The sequence below is a fragment of the Pongo abelii genome, chromosome 6, assembly GCF_028885655.2.
Source record: "Pongo abelii isolate AG06213 chromosome 6, NHGRI_mPonAbe1-v2.0_pri, whole genome shotgun sequence".
Lineage (NCBI taxonomy): Eukaryota > Metazoa > Chordata > Mammalia > Primates > Hominidae > Pongo > Pongo abelii.
This window is the reverse complement of record NC_071991.2, coordinates 129,513,647-129,527,084: the sequence shown is the minus strand read 5'-3', so window position 1 is coordinate 129,527,084 and position 13,438 is coordinate 129,513,647. Positions and strand designations below refer to the sequence as shown.

At 50.8% G+C, this 13,438-nt stretch overlaps 1 protein-coding gene across 2 annotated transcripts in view; it reads left to right on the top strand.

The window, feature by feature from the left end:
• PLXNA4 (plexin A4) overlaps window positions 1–13,438 on the top strand; it is a 452,610-nt gene that overhangs the window by 386,222 nt on the left and 52,950 nt on the right. For both annotated transcript variants that reach the window (XM_054559822.2, XM_024249841.3), the window contains exons 15-20: window positions 2,218–2,354; window positions 4,016–4,180; window positions 7,291–7,384; window positions 7,861–8,100; window positions 8,746–8,892; window positions 9,570–9,804. In XM_054559822.2, coding sequence (XP_054415797.1) covers window positions 2,218–2,354; window positions 4,016–4,180; window positions 7,291–7,384; window positions 7,861–8,100; window positions 8,746–8,892; window positions 9,570–9,804 — 1,018 coding nt within the window. The remainder of the gene's footprint in view (window positions 1–2,217; window positions 2,355–4,015; window positions 4,181–7,290; window positions 7,385–7,860; window positions 8,101–8,745; window positions 8,893–9,569; window positions 9,805–13,438) is intronic.

Here is a 13,438-nt window from a genome sequence, read left to right as displayed (position 1 = left end):
CTGGCCCCTTGCATTTAAGGGTTGTGTCATTGAGGCCCACCCCTATCCCTCGCACAGAGTTTCTAGCGATCCCAGGTGGGAGTGAGGGACAGAGGTCCCCATGAGTCTCCGCAGGGGTTGAGAAGGGACAGAACCCCCATCTATCACACTTTCCAGAGTCTCTGAGCCCTCATGGCCTTCTCATCTACCAGGCAGCTTGCAGGTGCACTCTTTGGGCACTACACAGAAGCCCCTAGCTCCCCTGGAGTTCTGAGACAGCCAGGAAGCTCTTTCCCCAGGACTTGGGGCATGTTGGGGAGACCCTTTTTAGTACCAAGGCTAGGGGGAAGATTTGTCCTCTCCCACAATCAGGCCAGACTCCAATGTGTGGGTTTATTCACCAAAAACCAAATGCCAAGGCCAAGAGGCCCCAGATTAGCACCCTGGGCTGTCACTAGCTGTTCCTAAAGGTCTCCATGCAGGGAATGCTTTCCCCCTTCCCTCTACCTCCATTCATGGAGCCAAGTGAAGAGGTGGCAAGTAATGCAGAATTTGATTTCCCGTGCAAACTCACCGTGAAATATTTATGAAGCATGGCTTGAATAATTAATAGCTTCTCACAACTCTAAAACATGTATCCATAACATCCTCTCCCCACCAGTAAGCCCCTTGGTAGTGCCCCAGCAACACCTGCGGGGATTATTCACTTCTACCCCTTCTAAGAACCCTCACCCACAGGCTGCCAGGGAGCACCAACCCCCATCTATTTTAACTTCCCTGAGTTCAACTCTGTCTCTCTAGGACCATCCCTGCATCGAAGCCTGTGTGCACAATCTTCTTTCTCTCTCTCTTTCTCTTTCTTTCTCTCTCTCTCTCCTTTCCTTTCCTTTCCTTTCCTCTCTGGGAAGGTTGGTGGGGTTCCTTTAAGATGGGGCACAAGTACCATTTGAAGAGGTACTGAAAGTTACAGAACTGCCAGGAGCCTTGAAGATCACCACTTTTTGGCTCAGCCCCCTGATTTTGTTGACGAGAGAGGTGAAATGTTTTGTCCAGAGTCACACAGTGAGATCCAGGCAGAGCTGAGAAAGGAGGGCTTTTTCCACAGCCTCGCCCCACCCTCTTCCTGGTCTCCGGTTGAGCCAAAATGACAAGCTATTCCTTGGCTTGGCCCATGTTACAGGGATGCTAGACCTGGGATCCAGAGATAGGGTGCTGAGACCTGGTGAGACAGGTCAGGAGCTGTGGTCTGCGTGTCTCCTCACCCATGTGCCCTGATCCTGGACCTGGAGGCGCATGTGCCAGGTGATAGGGAAGCTCTGGGGCTTCCCTATCAAAGCATCTCCAAGGGGAGGTTCTCAGCCTGCTCCGAGGAACTGAGAGGGTTCGACTTTTGGTGCTGAATTCTTTAAGGAGGAGGTAGCTGGGGAAGGGAGAGAGAAATCTTCATTTAAATGCAGATACAGGCTTCTCACCTGGGACTGAGGAAAGTTTTTCCATTAAAATGCTAATGAAAGAACAAACTGCAACTCCAAATCCCCAGCTGTCAAGAGCTTTTTTCTGCCCTGCCCCCAACCCGGACTCCTCACTGGTCCCATTCTGGCAGAGGGCTGGGGGCAGCCCTTGAAAGCAACTGACTCTTTTCTGCTTCTCTCTCTGAGTTTCCCTGGGGCTCTCACTTCCCATTGCTCTGCCACTGGGTGCTTTGGGCAGCTCTTTGTAGAGACCTGTGGGAGAGACAGTTTACCACCCAAGAACAGAGCTGTAGGTTGGAGAGGGGTTGAGAACTGGAGCTCTGGGGTAAGATCTCAGTTATGCCTTTTTTTTTTTTTTTTAGCTGTGTGACCTTGGAAAACTAACTTAACATCTCTGAATCTCTTCTGTAAAATAATAATGCCTACTTTAAAGAATTGATTGGTGATTAAATTACATATATGTATGTGTATATAGGGATATATACACATACATGTATAATTATGAAGACATACAATCTGACACTTAAAAAATAAGTACATGGCAGCTATTAGTATTACTATTACTAAGGTAGGCATGCAAACTCTCAGGGTCTGGAACATTGCCTATCCACACAAGCCTAAGAAAACTGCCCTGGTTCTCTGGGAGACCGCTATTACCAAAGATTCCAGAAGGCAGCTTAGGGGATTGGGGTGCTGCCTCACACCTGCCCAGAAGCCTCCTCCACCCCTTCCTGGTTGTGTCTCAGGCCACATCCTTTCTACACAGACACTGACTCTCTCAGATCTGAAGCCCAGCCGGGGGCCCATGTCCGGGGGGACCCAAGTGACCATCACAGGCACCAACCTGAATGCCGGAAGCAACGTGGTGGTGATGTTCGGAAAGCAGCCCTGTCTCTTCCACAGGTAACTCAGGGGGGCCCCTTTCTGCAGCACCAGAGGGGGAAAGGTTAGACAGGTAAATCACTTCAGGGTAGCTTTGTTTTTATTGCAGAGAGTTGGGAGGTTGTGACCACCTGACAGGTTCTTTTTGCCAGCTGAACAGATAGAGCCAATTTCCTGAGACAGCATTATTGCAACAGAGAAAGAATTTAATAAATACGGAGCTGGCTAAATGGGAGACCGGAGTTGTGTGATTCAAATCAGTCTCCCTGAAAATCTGGAGACTAGGGTTTTTTTAAGGATAATTTGGCAGGGGGTGGTTAGGGAGTGGGGAATGCTGATTGGTTGGATTGCAGATGAAATTGTATAAAGTTGAAATAGGTTTTTCTTGCTGTTTTCAGTTCCTGAGTGGGATCGCAGAACTAGTTGAGCCACATTACTGGTCTGGGTGGTACCAGCTGGTCAATTAGAATTCAGGATCTGAAAAGTATCTCAAACAGTGATCTTAGGTTTTACAATAGTGATGTTATCCATAGAAGCAGTTGGGAACATTTGGAATCTTGTGGCCTCTGGTTGCTTATGTGCCTCCTGAGTCATAATTTCTGATCTTGTGGCTAATTTGTTAGTTTTTCAAAGGTGGGCTCTCTGGTTCCCAGGCAAAGAAGGGATTTGTTTCAGGAAAAGGCTGTTATCATCTTTGTTACAAAGCTAAACTATAAACTAAATTCCTCCTATAGTTAGCTTGGTCTGTGCCCAAGAATGAACAAGTTAAAAGCAAGATAGGAGGATTGGAGCAAGATAGCAAGATTGGAGGTTAAAAGCAAGATAGGGTCCGTTAGGTCAGACTTGCACTGTGATAATTTTTCTATGTCAGACTTTCCTCACTGCCATAATTTTTGCAAAGGTGGTTTCAATCACCTTATGGCTTGAAAGTACTCCTCCTGCCTAACAAAGTGGACATGCTCTTTGGGAGAGGATTTGGGCTCAGTCTGGAGACCTGTCAGCCCTCCCTTCCCTGGATGGCCTGAGATTCTCTAGAGAGAGGATTTTTCCTTGAGAGAGCTATGCTGAGGGCTGCGACAATTCCCAAGTCAGACCTGACCAGGTCTGGCATCAGTAATGTTAAATAAACAATTATTCTGACACTTGTTAAAATGGCAAGGAAGACTCAGGACGATTGCAATTGATGTCAAGACTACTGCATCAGGGGAAACAGATGGGGCTTAACTCCAAATACTACAAAGACAGCAGGGGGTTTATAGTCAATGAGCAGAATATGGGGCTCAGTGAATGAAAAATCACTAAGAGGAGACATCAAGGTAGGTGGACTCCTGCTAAACCAACTTAACATGATTCTTGCAAAGGCAGGCCAGGGTGATCAGATATCAAGTATGGGAGGATTCTCCCCAAATAGACTTAGCCAGATTCTTGCTAAAAAACAAGGCTATACAGGCCAAAGACAGACCCAGGGATGAGGCCTGTTTGAAAAGAAGGCTCAAAGGAACCTGTCTAAAGTTTGGCCAAGGAGAGTCTTTGTCACTGGCTCTCCAGCTTTCTATCTGATAGCACACACCCATGGCCTCTGAGCACCCTGACATGCAGGGAGCAGTGTGGGAGGGCCCTGACTCAGGACCTCTGTCCTCCTCAACACCAGTCGCCCAGTGCTCTGTCTTCCTGCCCTCCAGGCGATCTCCATCGTACATTGTCTGCAACACCACGTCCTCAGATGAGGTGCTAGAGATGAAGGTGTCAGTGCAGGTGGACAGGGCCAAGATCCACCAGGACCTGGTCTTTCAGTACGTGGAAGACCCCACCATCGTGCGGATTGAGCCAGAATGGAGCATCGTCAGGTAGGAGCTGGCCCAAGCGGACCTTAATGCTTCTGCACCTGTTTCCCTTCCATGACTCGTGAAAGCCAAGGAGAGTTCTGGGGGCCCCGTCCTGCTTGGGGGACTGAGGAGCTGGAATTGGTTCCAAACACCCGCAAATCAGACCTTCCTACTGTGGCTCCCTCCTTCCACTGAGAGCACCTCTGTGCCAAACCCAGCCTGGAGGCCAAGCTCCTAACAACAAGAGCACCTTCCCCAGTTTGAGGACAGGCACTGTGCTGGAGGCCATGTCCCCATGCTGCAGTGACTGCTGGGGGTGCCAGGCTACTCTTCTCACTTCTGGGGTAGACATATGTGCTAATCCTGGTCCCACATTCAGGCTGAGGGATGTGGAAGAAGAGTTAGATCAGGCCTGACTACTCCTTGTAGTCAGCTTCCTTGGGGGAAGTTGTGTCCTGAGCCTGAAGGCCCCATCCGGATACCTATCCTCTCTGCTCCTGGCTGCCTGCTTACATTTCTCCTCCCCTCTGCTGTAAACTCCTCAAGGGTAGAGTTTAAGTCTTGTTCCCTGCTCTTTCCCAGTGCCCAGCCAGATGCACTGAACACCTGTCTCAGAGGGAGGGGACCAGGCATTGGATGTTGGTATAGAAAGGCCCTAGGGCAGGGACTTGGGGACCTTCATTTACCTTGGGCAGATTGGTACTCTTCCTGGGCCTCTGCCTATTCAGCAGTTCACCCAGGGATTTTGAAATCCCAGGATCTCTAGAGTCCCTGGGGTTGTATGTCTCCCATCAGGGGAGAAGGGGTAGGCACACGGCATGAGTCTGCCTTTCCAGGCCCCGGCTAGCACATGGGAATGAGAAGATGCTACAGAGGGCACCCCACAGCAAAGCTCACAGAGGTCACTGGGAAATCACTGTAACAGGAGCAGCGTGGGAAGGGTCTCAGCCCAGCTCCACTGCTTACCAGCCCAGTGACCTTAACAGTTATCTCACCTCCCTGGGGCCAGAGTCCCTCATCTGTCCACTCTCACAGGCAGCTGAGAGACTGAAGTGAGATGCACATGCACAGGGCAGTGCCTGGCTCGGCCCCCTCCCCCAGCCCGCTGCTGGGACCAGGCTTCTCACTGTGGGCTTCAGTTCTCAGGGGTGTGGGGCTGGGGGGAGTGAGCAGGAAGTACATGCAGAAGTGGTCTCCCTGGGCTGAGGCAGAGAGCAGGGATGTGTCCAGTCCAGGGAACAATCTTTTTTTAATCCAGGGATCGGCAAACTCCAGTCCGTGGGCTGAATCTGGCTAGCGACCTGCTTTTGTAAATAAAGTTTTATTGGCGCACAGCCATGCTCATTCGTACATGTATTGTCTATAGCTGCTTTCTCACTATAACAGCAGAGTTGAGTAACTGCGACAGGGACCATATGGCCTGTAAAACCTACAATATTTACTATCTGGCCCTTTACAGAAAGAGTTTGCCACCCCCTGCCTTAAACCCAAAAGAAAGACAGCTTTTGCCTGCTGAGATGAGATTTAGCCGTCCTCAGCAATTACTCTATAAGGCCCAAACCTTCTGAGCTTTAGCCATGACCTTAAGGCGGATGAAGACCAGAAGGCACAGAGAGGGGAAAATCGTCTGTAGAAAGCCATGCCAGGATTTGGCCCCAGGAAGTTGATGCAGCCCTTTGTGACTTAGTCAACAAATTTTGCAACTCTCTGCGAAATTCACAGCCTGGTATAATTCAGTTCTTCTTTGTGTTTCATCCTCATAGAAATAGAGGTGTCACCCTAACTGGCACTCAGCTGCCATTCCTGCATCATGCTCCCACTAGGAGGGAGGTTGCAGACAGACATGTTCTGGGTCTGCCAGCCAGCTCCAGGGCTTTTATTTAAGTTAATAAAGTCTGAGGATGGGGTGAGGCTCTGCTCTTATAAGCCACCTGGGTTACTTGTGAACAGTGATGGTGGGCATTTGATAAATGTGTGTTGAATTGGTGATTGAGAGGCCTGGGAAGACACCAGAATGTCATCTCCAGCACTGTCTGTCACATGTGCAAGAGCCTCTCCGAGTTTCACAGGAATCTTCTTCTGTGTGTGCGCGCACATGTGTGTGTGCGCGCATGTGAGCAAGGAGAGAGGGGGAAGCAACTGGCAATATAAAGACAGGCAGATGGATAGATGGGTGGAAATGAATGTGGGTGTGCGTGTCAAGGATTCTTTACTCATCAACTTATAGCTAATTAACTTGCTAAAGCCTGTTTTAGATAGCAGGATTCTTCTCAAAGATGCTCCTTTGATTGGGGATCAGGCTATTTCTCATTTTTCTTTGAGTAGCCTCCCTGGAGGACACAGTCCACTACAGTACTGCCCACCCCTTTATGCCCACTTCTCAGCTACCCTAAGGATAGGCACTGGCATCCAGATTTCTTTTGAAAGGCTACACAAGATGAAGCTCCTAGGCCCTCCCTGTCAGCAGTCCTGTGCCCCCCCCGCCGTCAGCGGTCCTCTGTCCTCCCTGTCAGTGGTCCTGTGCCACCCCAGGGTACAGGAGACCCAAGTCCAAGAGCATTTCGCACTTGCATTCACATTTGCATTCATGGACCCTCTGCCTTTCCCAGATCTCAGCCTGATCGAAGCCTCCAAGATGGAAACCTGTGGAACGATTGCCCTGCGGGAGCAGACTGTGCTCAGCCCCTGTAGGATGTGGTGGGGACAATCTGGAGCGAGGCTTTCATGAGGCCAAAGCTAATGTTTAAAAAGTCCCAAGATTGGCGAGGACCAGGGGAAGGATGGAGGAAGAGACACCAAGGGGTTGCAGAGAAGCAGCTGGCACAAATCAAGAGGCCTTGGAGAGCCAAGGGGGCTGTGCTGTTGACTGGGCCTCCATGGGGGTCCATACTCCAAACAAACTCAGCAAAGGATGGCCACGGACATCTGGTCATTACTGCCCTCCCCTTGGCTGCTGAGATGCTCATCCTCATTACTATGCAGTCAGCTTGTCATCCTTGTCCCCATGAACATTACCCTGCTGCCTAGTTATCACTGTCCTTATTGTCATAGCTCAGCCAGTCATCATTGTAGAGTGCCATTGCTCTTCCTGAACTTATGATTTACACGCCTCCTTCTTTCTTCCTGCTCAGTGGAAACACACCCATCGCCGTATGGGGGACCCACCTGGACCTCATACAGAACCCCCAGATCCGTGCCAAGCATGGAGGGAAGGAGCACATCAATGTGAGTGCAGGGCTGATGGGGTTCATGGAGGCTGCCCACGCAACATGTTGCTTCCCCAAAGGGTGTGGGTCTTCCCAAGTACTGAGGTGACTCCCTGCCCAGACACTGATAACCCACAGCCTGACACCCTTGAATACTAGGATAGTGGAATAGGGAAGAAGACGTAAGGGCATTTTTACTTCTTGGGGTATAGACATGGAGGAGCAATTACTTTTGGGGTTCCCTGGGTTTTATACCTTTACTCTTGCATTCTTCCAACCCTAGCCATTGCCACACCCACTATGGGCAAAACCAGAGCTGGGTACAAGCTATAGAGCCTATTCCTTGAGTGCCCAATTGTGTGACCCTGACTCATCTCTAATCCTCTTGTGAACCCCTTGCTATCCCGATGACATCCAGGGAGGCCAAGTACATGCACTGGGGCTGTGGGTATGCGGAGATACTGCATAGACTCCACCCTGTGGCTCCTCCCACAGATCTGTGAGGTTCTGAACGCTACTGAGATGACCTGCCAGGCACCCGCCCTCGCTCTGGGTCCTGACCACCAGTCAGACCTGACCGAGAGGCCCGAGGAGTTTGGCTTCATCCTGGACAACGTCCAGTCCCTGCTCATCCTCAACAAGACCAACTTCACCTACTATCCCAACCCGGTGTTTGAGGCCTTTGGTCCCTCAGGAATCCTGGAGCTCAAGCCTGGCACGCCCATCATCCTAAAGGTGGCGTGAGGGTGGTGGGAGGCGGGGGGGAAAGGAGAGGCTGCTGCATGGAAGGGGGAGTTCAAGTCACAGACTCCTGCCACACTTCTCAACCGGCATCTCTTGCAGTGGTTGCAGTGTAGCCCAGAGTGTGATAAATGTTCTCTCTGAGTCTGTACTGGGAAGAAAACTCTCTTTAGGGGCCGGTTCTACCCAGGGAAGGCAGATCCATCTTGGCTATTTGACTCTCAAGCTTTTATTGTCCTGAAAGTCCAAGTACTGGCAGGTCAGGCTCACTGCTTCCTCTGAGGCAGCCTTGTGCGAACCACAGCCTAGGGCTTCCTTTGGAACATGGGTTACAGGTTAATTAAAGCTTATGACAATTTGAATCAATTGGTAGTGACTGACTCCAACTCTGCATTGAGAAGGATTCTGAGGCTGCATTTGGGATAAGCTGAAAGGAGTACTTTGATAACTGATTAGCCACTGGGAGGAAGAGGCAATGGTGGTAGTCGTACCACGAATATTTTTTGCACTTATTACCAAAGGTGGCTTCTTCACCAGCTTACCAGCAGGATGGGACCTCCGGGTGGGAGGATGTGAGAGCCAGCTGGTAGCTGTGGTCCTCACTCTGAGGTGGGAACTGGGGCTTTCCCATCTGTACAGGGCAAGAACCTGATCCCGCCTGTGGCTGGGGGCAACGTGAAGCTGAACTACACTGTGCTGGTTGGGGAGAAGCCATGCACCGTGACCGTGTCGGATGTCCAGCTGCTCTGCGAGTCCCCCAACCTCATCGGCAGGCACAAAGTGATGGTGAGCCTGGCAGAACCCCATCCTGGATGGAGTGGGCAGTAGGGATGCAGATGTGAGCGGCCCAGCTCCATCTCAGGCCACCAGGGCTTTCCAAGAGGGGATTCTGGCCCACAAAGAACTTTTCCTCTAGCTACCCCACACCCCAAGTTCTTTCTTCATGTCCACTTTTGAGCTTCTCTCTTCTGTATTGTCATTCTTTCCACGCTGGCTGGTGCAACAATAAGGAAAATGCAAAACAGCATTAAATAGTTGCTGAATCACCTGCAACAAACAAAGCCTTCAAGGAGAAGGCTATTGCTGGCCCAGGGAATTCCGTAATATCTTAATATCATGTTCTGTGCTTCAGTTGTCTACCCTTAGAATGGGCATAAATCTTAGGGGAGCCAGTCATTTGTGGCAGACTGTGTTTAGGTCCCAGTGTATGCTGTTTTCTTATGAAGATGACAAAACTCGCTCCTGAATAAGAGGAGGTGAGGTTTTTCCAGTTGGGGGTGAGCTCTGTTAAGCTGTGCCTGTCCCCACTCCCAGCCCCCCATGCCCTCTTGTCTATTTTGACACCAGTAATTGGTCTCCTTTCCCTCATCCTGCCCTGGTCACTAGTTCATGGGTAACTTGGGACTGTTGTGAAAGCTGCTGTGTCCCCACAACCAGCTCCCTCTTGCCCGGTGTGCCCCCAGGCCCGTGTCGGTGGCATGGAGTACTCCCCGGGGATGGTGTACATCGCCCCGGACAGCCCGCTCAGCCTGCCCGCCATCATCAGCATTGCGGTGGCTGGCGGTCTCCTCATCATTTTCATCGTGGCCGTGCTCATTGCCTATAAACGCAAGTCCCGCGAAAGTGACCTCACGCTGAAGCGGCTGCAGATGCAGATGGACAACCTGGAGTCCCGTGTGGCCCTGGAGTGCAAGGAAGGTACTGAGTGGCCCCATGCTGGAGGCCGTGTGTGTGTGCGTATGTGCATGTGTGTGCGTGCACATCTGTGTATGTGTATACATATGTTTCATATACAAACAAGCAGACTGGACAGCAGTGGGCAGTGCTGGAGGCTGGCAGTGTGTGTGTCTGTGCAAATGTGTGTGTGTGCATGTGTGTGTGTGCACATCTATGTGTATATATATGTTTCATATACAAGCAAGCAGGCCGGGCAGCAGTGAGCAGTGCTGGAGGCTGTGTATGTGTCTGTGTGCATGTTTGTGTGTGTGCGCATCTGTGTATGTGTATATGTTTCATATACAAGCAAGCAGGCCGGGCAGCAGTGGGCAGTGCTGGAGGCTCTGTGTGTGTGTGTGTGTGTGCATGTGTGTATATGTATATGTATGTGTTCCATTTACAAGCAAGCAGGCCAGGCAGCTGTGAGCAGTGCTGGAGGCTGTGTGTGTGTGTGTGTATGCGTGTGTGTGTGTGTGTATATGTATGTGTTTTATTTACAAGCAAGCAGGCCAGGCAGCTGTGAGCAGTGCTGGAGGCTGTGTGTGTGTGCGCCTGTGTGTGTGTGTATGTGTTTCATTTATAAGCAAGCAGGCCAGGCAGCTGTGGGCAGTGCTGGAGACTGTGTGTGTATGTGTGTGTGCGCGTGTGTGTGTGTATGTGTATGCGTTTCATTTACAAGCAAGCAGGCCAGGCAGCTGTGAGCAGTGCTGGAGGCTGTGTGTGTGTGTGTGTGTGTGTGTGCGCGCCTGTGTGTGTGTGTGTGTTTCATTTACAAGCAAGCAGGCCAGGCAGCTGTGGGCAGTGCTGGAGGCTGTGTGTGTGTGTGTGTGTGTGTGTGTGTGTTTCATTTACAAGCAAGCAGGCCAGGCAGCTGTGAGCAGCGCTGGAGGCTGTGTGTGTGTGTGTGTGTGTGCGCGCGCCTGTGTGTGTGTGTATGTGTTTCATTTACAAGCAAGCAGGACAGGCAGCTGTGGGCAGTGCTGGAGGCTGTGTGTGTGTGTGTGTGTGTGTGTGTGTGTTTCATTTACAAGCAAACAGGCCAGGCAGCTGTGAGCAGTGGTGGAGGCTGTGTGTGTGTGTGTGCATGCGTGTGTGTGTATATGTATGTATTTCATTTACAAGCAATGAGGCCAGGCAACTGTGAGCAGTGCTGGAGGCTGTGTGTGTGTGTGTGTGTGTGTGTGTGTGTGTGTGCGCGCCTGTGTGTGTGTATGTATTTCATTTACAAGCAAGCAGGCCAGGCAGCTGTGGGCAGTGCTGGAGGCTGTGTGTGTGTGTGTGTGTGTGTGTGTGTGTGTGTGTGTGTGTGTGTTTCATTTACAAGCAAGCAGGCCAGGCAGCTGTGGGCAGTGCCGGAGGCTGTGTGTGTGTGTGTGCACGTGTGTGTGTGTATATGTATGTGTTTCATTTACAAGCAAGCAGGCCAGGCAACTGTGAGCAGTGCTGGAGGCTGTATGTGTGTGCGCGCATGCACGCATGTGTGTATGTGTTTCATTTACAAGCAAGCAGGCCGGGCAGCTGTGAGCAATGCTGGAGGCTGTGTGTGTGTATGTGTGTGTGTGCATGTGTGTGTGTATGTGTTTCATTTACAAGCAAGCAGGCCAGGCAGCTGTGGGCAGTGCTGGAGGCTGTGTGTGTGTGTGTGTGTGTGCGTGTGTGTGTATGTGTATGTGTTTCATTTACAAGCAAGCAGGCCAGGCAGCTATGGGCAATGCTGGAGGCTGTGTGTGTGTGTGTGTGTGTGTGTGCGCGCGCGCGCGCACGCTCGCACGTGTGTGTGTGTGTATGCGTATGTGTTTCATTGCAAGCAAGCAGGCCAGGCAGCTGTGGGCAGTGCTGGAGGCTGTGTGTGTGTGTGTGTGTGTGTGTGTGTGTGTGTGTGTGTATGTTTCATTTACAAGCAAGCAGGCCAGGCAGCTGTGGGCAGTGCTGGAGGCTGTGTGTGTGTGTGTGTGTGTGTGTGTATTTGTATGTGTATGTGTATGTGTTTCATTTACAAGCAAGCAGGCCAGGCAGCTGTGGGCAATGCTGGAGGCTGTGCATCCTACCTGCATACCTGCAAAGCCTCTCACTCTATAGTCCCTATGCCTGTGTCCCAGACCACACCCATACCCAAGCAGGCCCCACCCTGGCAACACAAGAGAGGCCAAGGTCTCCTTGCCCTCTCCTTGAAGGTGTCAGATTAGGATCATTCTCCACCCCACTAGAGCAGCCTCCAGACCTGGAATCCTGGTTGAGTGGGTTTTGTACTCTACTCTAGGGGAGATCTGGGGGTGTCTTAACATGACGCATTTCAGCAATCTCCAGCTTTCTTCCTCTAGCAGGAAGGTAAGGCTGTAGTGCTGATCTGTGATTTAAAAGGAAGGGTGTTTCAAAGCTTGTATTTAAAAAATTACAAACACCACCATAAAGTAAAATCAGCTGCAATAAATCCAAGAAGGAAATTTAGGAGTCAGACTCTTGTAACCCCCAGGATATCATTTTGTGACTCACCCTGGGAGGATCTGAGCTGGTTCTTTGCTGTAGATTTATACATGGAGTAAATCCGGCCCCATACCTGGGGCTCTCACTTCACACCGATTCCCACCAGGGCAGCCACGGCTCTTTTTGATGGGGAAGTGGATCCATTCCATCCCCTCTCTACATCCTTCAGCTGTCAACACAGCATCCGCCTTGTGGGACTGTTAATTACTGCCTTTTATTATATTTACGCTGCTTAATTTTTTTCTCCACAATGTACTCTTTCCTCTAATTAGGTGTAGTGATTAGAATCTCTTTTATGTGTGGCAGGCACGCAGCTTTGAATGTTGGAGGCGCTTGGTGACTTAAAGGAAAGCTGCAGACTGATAAAAGCCAACTCCCTCCTTCTGCTCCCTGTGGGCCGAGCACCCCAACTGGGAGGGGGCAGCCGAGGGGAGCTCCCACCCAGGATTGTCAGCTGAGGCCCCAGGAGGAAATCTTGGCTTCAGATTTTAGGGGCTAGCTATGCTGTGCACGTAGAAAGAAGGGGTCTTACCGCAAAGGACTTGTCAGACTAGCCACAGAGGCACTTTGCAGCGTGCCCAGAGCCAGCCGCTGAACGTTTACAGGGCTGCACTGGCCCAAGCCAAGGGGTCTCCTTGAAGACTTCACAGCCAGCCAGGACGTCCTCTACACAAACTCAGAAGACACCCAGCTGGGCCCTTCATGGGCCTGAGCTTCTGATATATAAACATACCCGTGTATTTACAAACACTCCCACACAGGCCCACACACACTCACTGACATACACTTATGGACTCACATACACTCACATGCACACATGCATGCACACTCACATACACTCGTTCATGCACTCACGCATACATGCCCACACACTGTGACATGCTCACACACTCATGCTTTCACATACATACACTCACTGACATACACTTATGCGCTCACATGTTCATGTACTCACATTCGTGTACACACATGCACTCACATGCACACATGCATGCACACTCACACACACTCATGCACTCAACTCACAGGCATGCACACACTGACATGCCCACATACTCATGTACTTACATAGATGCATGCACTCACACATGCATACACACATATACTCACACTCATGCACTCACATTCATAC